General features: G+C 46.0%; 1 protein-coding gene across 1 annotated transcript in view; it reads right to left on the bottom strand.

The window, feature by feature from the left end:
* Positions 1-4,074: 4,074 nt before the first annotated feature.
* LOC307243966 (uncharacterized protein) overlaps positions 4,075-12,554 on the bottom strand; it is a gene marked incomplete at its 3' end in the record, with an annotated part of 10,038 nt that continues 1,558 nt past the window's right edge. Inside the window, exons 2-9 of the mRNA XM_080018936.1 lie at positions 11,329-11,424; positions 11,027-11,147; positions 8,088-8,245; positions 6,544-6,716; positions 5,801-5,951; positions 5,562-5,680; positions 4,275-4,902; positions 4,075-4,097 (exon numbers count right to left, since the gene is read on the bottom strand). Of these exons, the coding sequence (XP_079875062.1) occupies positions 4,075-4,097; positions 4,275-4,902; positions 5,562-5,680; positions 5,801-5,951; positions 6,544-6,716; positions 8,088-8,245; positions 11,027-11,147; positions 11,329-11,377 (1,422 nt within the window). The 5' untranslated portion in view covers positions 11,378-11,424. The remainder of the gene's footprint in view (positions 4,098-4,274; positions 4,903-5,561; positions 5,681-5,800; positions 5,952-6,543; positions 6,717-8,087; positions 8,246-11,026; positions 11,148-11,328; positions 11,425-12,554) is intronic.

Below are 12,554 nucleotides of genomic sequence, written 5' to 3'. Positions count from 1 at the left end.
GAGTGCTGTGGCCCGGTTGCCATGACAACAGGTGGATGAAGTTGTGAGACGACAGCGTCATGTTGACCGGTGCTGGAAGTTCAGTCATCACTGGAAAAAACAAGGAAAACTTTACAGACAGACAGTCAGACAATATTAGCGTTTTGAGGAAATAAAGTGATATTTCCCCCCGGGGTCAATAAAGTGTTATTCTATATGATCAATGTTGTCCACATTGAACCACATCTAAGTCTAGTTTTAAATTCAATCTCTGTCAAAAATTTTACGGTTAGGTTGCGTAATTCTAGAGATTTCTTAAATGTAAAATAATTCTTGCTAAAATAAAATCTTTTTGTGTCCCTTGACTTCCTGTAGAGGTCAGATTTGCCCATGTAAGTTATAACTTAGAAGTACTTCCATTTCAGATGTGGGTTTGTGTGCTTACACAGGAAGTGACTCCAAACTGCAGCGTGGGAGCTTCTGACCTTTAAACTAGGGCCACATTATGTAATTTTCAAAGAGTTCAGGGTAGTACGGCATAGTACAGGTTAGTACCGGCTAGTATTGGGTAGTACAGGGTAGTCGAGGGTGGTATAGGGTAGTACAAGGTAATACATCGTTGTCCAGGGTGGTATAGGCTAGTACAGGGTAGTGGAGGCTAGTCCGGAGTAGTACAGGGTAGTACAGGGTAGTACAGCCTAATCCGGGGTAGTACAGGGTTGTACAGGGCAGCACAGGGTAATACAGGGTAGTATGGGGTATTACAGGGGGGTACAGGATAGTACAAGCTAGTCCGGGGTAGTACAGGGTAGTCCAGGGTGGTATAGGGTAGCACAGTGTAGTCCATGGTGGTATAGGTTAGTACAGGGTGGTACAGGGTAGTATGGGGTAGTACAGGGTAGTCCAGGATAGTCTGGACTAGTACAAGGTAGTCCAAGGTACTACAGGCTAGTACAAGCTAGTCCGGGGTAGTACAGGGTAGTGCAGGGTGGTACAGGGTAGTACAGGGTAGTACAGGGTAGTCCGGGGTAGTCGAAGGTACTGTAGTCCAGGGTAGTCGCGCTGTACAACCGTGGTTCATGTTGTATATTACGGGGACCAGTCTTTCCATAATAACTTGGTGTGTGCACGGCAACGCCTCAAACGGCAGCAAAGATTTTCAAGGGCCAATCAAAATTGTGAATTGGCATCAGAGGAAAGAGAAGGGAAAAACTGGGAGTTTATGAAAACAAAAGATGCAGCTGCACAGGGAAGAACTCCCTTCTCCATCCACAGCTTTAAACACGCTAACAATATGAGTTAGTATACAATATATATACACACACAAAAGTATATACAAACATATATACACACAGTGTAATAACACTCACGTGAAAACACCTGCGGCAGCCATGTCGCCAGCATCCAGACGACAGCGGTCATGTCTCCATCGCTCGGCCATCACATTTACTTCACAGCAGTACTGTGGCAATTTTGAATACAATTACTAAAGTATATAACAAAAAAACTTTACTTGAGTTCCATTTTTAACTGCATACAGGGACGAGATTTAACCGCTGCTTTCAACTTTAGAGCTGTTGTTAGAACTTGTCGCACTGGAAATCGCAGGGTTCAATTTTATATTTGAGACCTTTTTAAGACAAATTTTAATGATATATAAGGTTTATCTTTATAAGATAAATAAAATCTGACAAAATGTTTATGGTGCAAACTTAAATTTAAGAAAACTTCATCTATTTAAAGTCCTGATATTTGTCAAATTTAATTTTAACTTGTTAATCGCCTGGAATCGCAGTTACCGTGCTATAAGTTCCACCTAAACTCTGTATTTTACTGGGCCTGATTGCAGTACTGGTGGGGAGTACATGTGTAACTAACTATATTTTTCACTTTTTTATTCGTGTTCACAAAGGCTGCGCTGGTAAGTATTACTGATAATCAACAATACTGATAATAGTTAACAATACTAATAGTAGTGAACAATACTGATAGTAGTAAACCATACTGATAGAAGTGAAACATACAGATAGTAGTGAACAATACAGATAGTAGTGATCCATACTGATAGTAGTGAACAATACTGATAGTAGTGAACAATATTGATAGTAGTAAACTATACTGATAGTAGTGAACAATACTGATAGCAGTGAACAATACTAAGAGTAGTAAACTATACTGATAATAGTGAACCATACCGACAGTAGTAAATAATACTGATAGTAGTGAACCATATTGATAGTAGTGAACCATACTGATAGTAGTAAACTATACTCTGATAGTAGTAAACTATACTGATAGTAGTAAACTATACTCTGATAGCAGTAAAGCATACTGATAGCAGTAAAGCATACTGATAGTAGTGAACCATACTGATAGTAGTAAACCATACTGATAGTAGTGAACCATACTGATAGTAGTAAACCATACTCTGATAGTAGTGAACAATACTGATAGTAGTGAACCATACTGATAGTAGTAAACCATACTCTGATAGTAGTGAACTACAGTCTGAAAGTAGTGAACCACAGTGATAGTAGTAAAATAATGACTAGTTGTTCCTACCTGTGGTGTAGCCTGCTCAGGTGCTGCATTTCAAGGTGTTTGTATCGTTGTTCAGTCTCCATCGTCAAGCACCGTTAGCGCTAACGGGAAGTCACGTGACCACAAGGCGGCACACACTGCATGCTGCGTTCAGGTCATATCGGAAGTTACAGCTTCACCAGCTTGTTCCTATTCCTTACAATAAGAAGTATAGATACGTAACTAACACACACACACACACACACACACACACACACACACACACACACACACACATACATATACATATATATATGCGCTGTTGGCACCGTGCTCTGGTGGGTTATCCCCCAAACAGGAGCCTTTCTGTGTGGAGTTTGCATGTTCTCCCCGTGCTCACATGGGGTTTCCTCCACCTCACGTCGGTCAGGACCCCCACCCAAAACATGCACCCATCACCATCGTCTGACCGGCGATGGACACTCGTCACCAGGTCCCCGGGCGTCGTCGTCAAACGCTGCCCGTTGCTCCTGACTGCCCCCCCCGGAGGAAGGACAGGCCAGGATGGGTTAAACGCAGAGGCCTCGTTTCACCGGCCACCACCCAAAGCGTGTGTGTGGTTGCGTGATAATTAAAGATTTTTCTTCTTTGTCATCCTGTTACTTTGGACTCTTTATCAACGGCATGTTCTGATTTTATTGTTTTTATAATTGTGTTATTGTCTTGATGTTGTTGTTTATAAATACAATCTCTGCATCAAATGTTAAATATGTGGTCGAAACCCCTTCACATCAAGGGGGAGGTAAGCCAGGCACTTTTATCCTCTTAACTCGAGACTAACAGAAGAAGTGATCAATTAAATATAAATTTACATCAAATACATCAGAAATTTGTAATCTGGTCGTAGTTTCATTTTTTGTATTAAAGCGTTTCTTATTATAGGTTACTTGATATACATGTATTATTTTAATAATAAAAATAATGATTTGAAATTAAAACAAGTCATTATAACATACAATATTTAAATGTTTTTACTGTATTTTGGCTTGTTAATTAATTTGCCCAATAGATTATATTTACACATTGGTGACATCAAGTGGAGGAAATCCGGGTACAAAGCAAAACAAAAAGTAGTATTCAGGATGTGGAAGCTGTATTGAACTTGTATTCACTACGCTCCCATTTGACTTGAAGGCTGCATCAGATTCAACTTTAATCCAGTGGAATGAGGTCATCATATCCCTTTCAATATTCCAAAAACAATACAAGACTACATGGCATTTTTTATTTTATTCAAACAAACATGGCAAAAATTAACAATGTTGAACAGTCGGTAGTAAAAAAAATTTGCGCCACCCGTGGAGGCCACGCCATTGTTCCGACGGCCCATTATTCCGAAACCCCGATAGTCCGAAAAATGTCCCATGGACGACGTCCTAACCCTAACACTAATCACCTCTAACATCAGGCCTAAACTTAACCATTTCTAACCGGACATTTCTTTGGACAATAGGGGTTTGGAATTATTGAATTATGTGACGTGGGTACAATGGGCAGCCTCCCAAATTGTGGAAATTATGACGCGATCCACGTGATGCCTGCGCAAAGCCACAGAAATATCATCACAGTGGAGGAATGCAGCACTGTCACATTCACACATCCATGGAAAACACATCATCACCGTCCCATATACCCTGATACCTCCTCCTCTTCCTCCTCCTCGTCCTCCTCCTCCTCCTCCTCCTCTTCTGTCCCAAAAAGAAGCGCCGTCTCACCAGCTCCAGATTGGGGGAAACCCGAGAACGTGTCCATGTCTTTACTGTCTCTGCTTTCATATCCGCCGCAGCCGCGGTCGGACGCTGGCAGCGGCGTTCCAGTTTTATTATAAACCTCTGAGGAAGACTCGGTGGCGTCCTGCTCCTCCTGCTCCTCCTCCTCCTCCTCGCCCACCCTGAGCATCACAGAAAGCAGATTGACGTTCCCTGGGCTCTCAACCTTCTCCGAACCCCTCCCCTCCCCGGCCCTGCCGGGGCCGCCGAGGCAGCCGCCGCCCCCTGGAATTCCAGCTTGGTCCCCAGAGTCCGCTCCCGTTTGACCTTTGACCTCCTGCCGGTCCACGGCCGTGGGTGGAGACCTTTCCACCCGCTCGCCAGAGGACCCCCGCGAGACCCCCGATGCGTCCCGGGAGTCGGTGCAGGAGGCGGAGCCCGAGGAGAGCTCCCCGGCTCTGTCCATGTAGGTGTTTAATCCTCCGTCTTCTTCTTCCTCGTCGTTGTCCTCGCGGTCGTCGTCATCGTCTTTCGGGAGATGGAGCGTCTTCCCTGGTTCCACCGAGGAGAGAGAGACCGTGTCGGGGATGGTTCTCTCCAGTGTGAGGAGGTTGTAAACGTAAACGAGGGTGGGCTAGGGAGGGAGGGAGGGAGGGAGAGACAGAGAGAGAGGGAGGGATAGAGAGAGAGGGAGAAAGAGAGAGAGAGGGAGGGAGAGAGAGAGAGAGAGAGAGAGAGGGAGGGAGGGAGGGAAAGATATATATGTTTAAGTGCATTGTGTACACATTTAAGCCCATATCATCATTTTGATTTACATATCTACATATGTTTTGATTGTGGTTTTTTTCCATTTCATCTTAGTTTTAATTAATTAGAATTTACAAATGAATAAATAAATCAATTAATAAATGTAAAAAATATATCTCAACAAATATTCTGAGGTTATCTTTGCACATCTATATAGATATATATATTTTTAATTTTTTTTTTTTACAGAAATCATAAACAGTTTTCTATTTTTTATGTATTTTTTTCCACCGCAACATTGACATTTCTGTGTTTTAACTTGCTGTGTTTTAACTTTCCTACTTGCTTTGGCTGTGGGAACGTATGTTTCCCACGTCAACAACGCATTTTGAATTGAATTGAATTGAAAATTGAGAGAGTGTGTGAGAGAGAGAGAGAAAGAGAGAGAGAGAGAGAGAGAGAGAGAGAGAGAGAGAGTCGTACTGTTCTTGAAATCTTAAATGATGAATAGCACCCGATCAGGATCTCTCTTCCCGCGTCTCTTACCTGGAGCACCATGGGCTGCCGCGACTTGGGCTCACACAGGAAACCAGTGTAGGCCAGGGTCACCATGGCAAAGCTGAAGAGAACCAAAAAGCAAACCAAGGCACCGAGAGCTGCGGTGACTTCGGACACACACACACACACACACACACACACACATACACACACACACACACACAGTCATGGTCGTGCGGTTGATGGCCTAAGTAGCATTAAATCCCAAATTTGGTGACTAAATCCACCTGTGTTTGGCTCTGGGTGGCTGGTGTAGACGCAGACCCACCCGGACGGCTCAGCGTTGGTATTGAGGCGGATCATGGTTTGGACCTGGAGACAGTATTTCACTTGGGGCTGCAGGTTCTCCAGGGTGAAACTGCCGTTCACTGTGTCCTGCTGGGAAACAGACGAAAAAAACCACAACATAAAAAGATGGTTTGGCGGACACCGATGAGTCCAAATCTGAGACTAAATCCACCTTTCACCTGGACTGAAACCTCCTTTCACCTGGACTGAAACCTCCTTTCACCTGGACTGAAACCTCCTTTCACCTGGACTGAAACCTCCTTTCACCTGGGACTGAAACCTCCTTTCACCTGGACTGAAACCTCCTTTCACCTGGACTGAAACCTCCTTTCACCTGGACTGAAACCTCCTTTCACCTGGACTGAAACCTCCTTTCACCTGGACTGAAACCTCCTTTCACCTGGACTGAAACCTCCTTTCTCGCTCCTGGTTTCAAACAGCCTCTGATTTTTCCCCCCGAGTCAGAGCTTGTGCGGGCGGAGGCGCATCTTCATTTAAAGCTTCGGATTAATGGGCGTGGCCTGCGCCGAATGATCGGGACTGAGGGCAGCAGCGAGAGCAGAGAGAAGGAGCCGACCGGTCCTCCGTCACCTCAGTCCGGGGCTTCCTGCTCTACGGCCCATGCCTCTCCACTTCCGACACGTTCTCACATCTCCCTTTAGGATGAACTTGCTGTACCAACCTGACTGCTACTGCCGTGCTCTCCAGCCTTCCTGTAGTGGATCCTGAAGAAGGAGCCGTAGAACTTCTGGATGTCGGTTATCTTGGACTGGGCGTCGGCCTCGGGCAGGGAGATGTTCAGGTGGATGCAGTTCCCGCAGCCCAGCAGCGAGACGCGCGGGGGGCCGATCACCGCTGCGGACACGGGGACGGAGCGCCGGCTCAGAGGGTATATGTGGTGGGTGACATGGCGTTCGCGCACACACCAGTAAGTGCGAAAGTAGAGCCAGGAGCACCGTCCGGAAAACCCCTTTCCAATACAGATGATCTACTCTTCAGAAATTGATGATCTACTTTCAGATACTGATTATCCTCTTGCGCGTGCACGATAAGATTGTAAACCTGTGAACGCGCCCGCTACGGCATGACGGACGGGTCATGAGGCGAGGGGGCGTGGTCACAAGATGACGCCCAACTCTTTCTCTGTACAAGCCCCGCCTTTACGCTCAGCCCACGCGCTGTATATTTCTGCCAATACCACAAACTCTTTGTGCTTCCGCTGTGAGTCAAAGTATCCCGCTGTTATCAAATCCCCTGGGGATTTACAAGTCAGACTTTGAATTATTTCCCTCTGCCCACATCCGTCTCCGGAGGAGGCCGAGACCAAAGGAAATCTTCCGCAAGCCTTAGAACTCTACCGGGGCAATAATCGCAAATGTATATGAATATCTATCTTGACACATATCTAATGCAGTGCAGTTGAATTAATGTAGTTATTAACATTGCTTCTAGCAAATGTATATCTACCTTGTTAAAATCTGATGTTATAACCTATACACTATGTCTGTGAGCATTTGCACGACTCCCTACTTTTTTCAGAAAGTGAGTTATTGACGGAGGTCCACTGCTCATATTTTGGGGTCACTGTTTCCGTGTTCATTTTTAGGTTTAATGCACATTTTTTCTCAGTTAAATTGTTATTACGGAGGCCTACTTTTTATGTGAGCTGCTGTAACACTATCTATCCTTCCATCCATCCACCCATCCATCTGTCCATCCACATGTCCATCCACCCATCCATCCGTCCATCTATCCATCTGTCCATCCATCCATCCATCTGTCCATCCATCCACCCATCCATCTGTCCATCCATCCATCCATCCTTCTGTCTATCCACCCATCCGTCTGTCCATCCAACTGTCCATCCATCTGTCCATCCATCCATCTGTCCATTCATCTGTCCATCCATCTGTCCATCCATCTGTCCATCCATCCATCCATCTGTCCATCCATCCATCCATCCATCCACCCATCCATCTGTCCATCCATCTGTCCATCCATCTGTCCATCCATCTGTCCATCCATCCATCTGTCCATTCATCTGTCCATCCATCTGTCCATCCATCCATCCGTCCATCCATCTGTCCATCCATCCATCCATCCATCCATCTATCCATCCATCCATCCATCTGTCCATCCATCCATCCATCCATCCATCTATCCATCCATCCATCTGTCCATCCAGGGCTGATAAACAGGCGGGGTATGACACTGTATGTGACGCACTTTGTTGCATGGGATTGAAGGGGAGGTGAATGGACTCCGGGGACGCCTGGAACTGGGGGTGCGTGGCCTGCACGTAGAGCCAGTAAGCCACTCTGCTCTTCAACTTCAGCACCAAGCGCGTCCCATTGGTCAGTCTATTTTTCGTCCTCTGGCCGACCCTGCGCAAAATAAAAACAAACCAAAAAAATTTTTAAATAGAAAAAAGGGGAAGTTGTTTTGCTGGGGACCAGCCGGAACCTCTTGAGGGCGCCCCTGGAGGCCCCCGGAGGCTTCATTAATAACCACCGTGCAAACAGTTTATAACAGAGTTACTGCAACCTGCAGCTCAGGCTTCATATCGGTACATCTGCCATAGAAGCTTTACATTTAACCACGAAGCTCAAACGAGGTGAAAGAACGAGACTAGAACGCCGTGTCATAGTGAAACTGGCGACGACCGGCTCCCGAAAGTATAATGGCAGCTTAGTTTTGTAAAAAAAAACAAAAAAGAACAACAAAAAAAAACAACACACACACACACACACACACACACACACACACACACACACACACACACACACACACACACACACACACACACACACACACCTAGGTGCATTTTTTCCCAAAACTCAGCATTCATCGTATTCGTGTGGACGGGTAAAACGGAGCTTCTATGAAACACTGAAGTCTGGAGCTCAACTTTTGCATTAGCGCTCGTGTCGGGAACCCACGGTCGACGCCCGACCCCCGTCGGGGCCGCCCCACCGCCCGTCAGGGCCGCCCACCGCGTGCCGCCCGCCGCGTGCCGCACGTACGGTGTCGCTCGTGAATGTGGTGATGGTGCCGCTCGACGCGCTGCGGGGCCCCTCACGTTCTTTTGCGGCGCTTCACGTGTGGTTTCATGATTTGCTACCTGCTGCCGCCCCCCCCCCCCCGGCCTGGGACGCTGGCGTGAACCTTTCAAATCTTTTTTTTCGCCGTTCTCGCCTGGAAATCCCGTCCCGGGGATGGCGCCTTAGAAGGGCCTTGTGATCGGCGTGCGCGGCCGCGGCATGGTCACGTCCGGTGGTTAACTCTTCGGATGCGTTTGTGTAGTCTGACTTCATGTCTGAGCTTTGGCTTGTAATTTGTTTTCTTTTTCGACCCGAAGCCGTAGGACAGCATCATCGACAAACATCGAACCTTTAATTGTTTTTTTTGGTCCCTGGCAGTCGATGGTCAGCCATGTCAGCCATGTCAGCCACGCCACGTTTCAATCAGCATGTTATTGTTCTGGTTGGGCTGGCCAGGCTGTGCCCAGCAGCGACTCATAACATGTAAGGCAGAGCCCGTCCCCGGAGACACACAGGAAGGGAAACATAACAGAAACAGGAACTAGGAGCCATTGTTGGTGAAGCAACTTTGGCAGCTGCCAATTACTAAACACTGGAAAAGGTTGAACAACAGCAAAGCTGCCCTTGAAATAAAATGTAGTTTAGTTAACTAAATCTAGTGAGAAAAAGTAGTTCAAACTACAGTGGTACTTTGACTTTGGAGTTTCATTCGTTCCGTGACAGAGCTCGTCATTCAATCTGCTCGTATAGCAAATCAATTTTCCCCATTGAAATTAATTGAAATGCCATTCATCCGTTCCAGCCCCCAAAAAGCACCCCAATTTTTTTCTGTTACGTGTTTTTAAATAAGAAAAATGTTTTTATAAATAACAAATATTGTATAAAAACATAATGAAGCATAATAAAAGAGAATGTGTAGATCATTTCTGCCTCCTTGCAGATGATACCCTCCGTCACGCTGTCTCCTGCGAGCTGCTTCTCCGTCAACCACACCCACAGCAGATTCTCCATCTTTCGTGGACGGCGGTCCGCAGCTTGGACATTATTTCAACGCCCTTGGCTGGAGTAGTACCCTTTATCGCCTCCTTCCGCTTCACTACGGTACATATGGTAGAAGTACTATGCTCGTACTGCCTCGCCAACTCCATCACACGCACACCTCGCTCACGTTTTTCCATTACTTACTTTGCTTCCACGCGCGGGTCACCGCGTGAAGCGAAGGAGTGAGACCCGGGATGCGGCCACGTTCGCTGGCCACGCCCACCAGCGGCGGCACCTGAAGCTCGCTCCTCCTAACTCACATTTTTGCTCGCAAATCAAGACAAAAAAATCGACGGAGCGACGGCTCGTGACTCGGAAAACTCGTACGTTAGTGCGCTCGTAACTCAAGGAAAAAAATTTTTAAAAAGAAGATTAAATCCACAACGTACATGTGATACCAAATGATACCAAAATATAATAACAAAAAAATCACATGTCAGCAAGAGATTCCTATTAATTGAGTTCATTGAACAATTTTAATAAATAATTGGACCAAGCTGCAACAACTTCTCTGAATAATAAATCTCTTGATTAATAGCAATAATCAACACTTATGACCCGGGCACGCCTTCACAGCGGTCGGAATGAAGAGAAAAGGGGGGAGGGGCAGGTCAAAGGGGGTCTAATTACTGTAGATTACAGTCCTTTCCTTTTATGGCCCAAAATTCTTTGTCTTTTCAGTCGTTAACCACACAAAAAATGGCCCAAAAAAAGTAATTTAACTACTTGAATCACTGTGCAAATATGAATGTAGTTGAAATACTAGCAAGCTACTGCAAAATGTAGTTAAACTACTAGTTTAATTACATGGAATTCACTACTTCCCAACACTGCTAGTAATTCCCTCCCTGATGTTTGGAACATACAGTATTTGCCATGACACGCCCTATACAGCAGCATTGCTTCCGGCCAGAATGCAACACTGTACTACCCAGTACACAGACAGGCAAACGGTCTCGCTGTCATTTCAAGTTGCGTAGATGCTTCAACATGGCAACGGTAACGTGCGCGCGTCCTAATACTGGCGACTAGAAGTCAACCCCAGAGTGATTCGTATAGGAGCTTTAAGGTGGACCACAGTACCTGCAGAACACCTTGAACGCCGTCCCTAGGGGCGTTCCGGGCCCCGGGTCCCAGTGGAGGACATGGTGGAAGTTGACGGAAACCACAGAGAGGTTGACCGGAGCCGGAAGGAAGTTCAGCGCTGTGCGGCGGGAGAACAACAACCACGGATGTCTTTTGGGATTACTCGCAGCGTGAAAAAAATCAAAGTGCAGGCTCACACACGCAGACGCCCACACGCTGCCGCTGTCACGAGGTGTGAAAAAATTAGGGCGCGGTTGGCTGGGGTCAGCACAAAACTTCAGGTGGGGGCTGAGACTCACCGGTGGAGAAGTGAAACGTCAGGTAAACACCCGCAAGGAGAGATCTCATCTCTTCTCCCTCATAAGGCTTCCCACTGTGGACACCACTGCTATCACCTGCAGAAGAGAAGGTCCTTTATTATGCAGCGGACGAGCCTGAATTACGTAGTTTAGGCGATTATTAATCCATTTTGGGCAACACAATTTATTTTGATGCACTTTGTAAATCAATAGAAAACTGCCTTCACAATAATAATAATGTGTTTTATAAACGTATAAATCAACAAACTAAAATGTACAAGTCTTTGAATCAAAATAGGACTTTGTTCACGTGAATTCAGTCTCCTTAAGGATTTATATAAGTTGCCTTCAAACAAGGTCACATTACACCTACAGGTGTTTTGCAAGAAAGAAAAAAACAGCTTACACCCAGACACACACACACACACACACACACACACACACACACACACACACACACACACACACACACATTTTCAAAAACACTTTAAATCCAAATAACTAGTGTGCGACAATTATTTTATTTTTAATTATTATTATTTCTTTAAGACTTATCATTTGTAAAGCGGGCAGAGGTAGAGCAGTGGTATACGCATAAATGGAGCCTCCAAGACGCGTCTCCGCTCCGCCGCGTGTGCTCATTTCCCAAATAAAAACAGTGTGTTTTTATTACTTTATATGTGTTTGCTTTGTCCGGAGTAAATACCCTCATGCTGGCGCGCAGGGTATTTAGTTTGTCCCACATGGATGATTGCGATAAGACTGAAAACAAAGCCAAGTTGCACTGGGATGAAGGTGCAGGCGGCGAGCAGCGTCCTGGCAGTCTCGCAGGGTGTGTTTTATGAGTGCAGAGGTTCACTCCTGGTGGCCTGGCAGACCGCTGCGCTACTACGGGGTCTGCGTGCTCCGTCGATTTGCGCAGGCGCACATGTACTTATGCGTCTGTGTGTGTGCCGTCTTCGCGAGGTAGTCGTCGCTGACCACAAACTCCATCCACAACGCTGAACCGATCTGGATCAAACTTGGATGACAGCATGTCGGGACCGCCCCGGACACACATCTTATTCAGATTGTCCGTGGGTTCGTCGGATCCGTAAAAATCTGACGTCAGTCTGTATGTGTATGTGTATCACTGTACTGGGTTACTGATTACTGTACTTCATACTGTATCACTGCACTGGGCTACTGCATACTGTATTGCTGTTCTGTTCGGTGTTGTAAAACTG

Source organism: Zeus faber, assembly GCF_960531495.2.
Source record: "Zeus faber genome assembly, chromosome: 18".
NCBI lineage: Eukaryota > Metazoa > Chordata > Actinopteri > Zeiformes > Zeidae > Zeus > Zeus faber.
The sequence above is the reverse complement of the archived record's forward strand: the minus strand, read 5'-3'. Positions and strand labels throughout refer to the sequence as shown.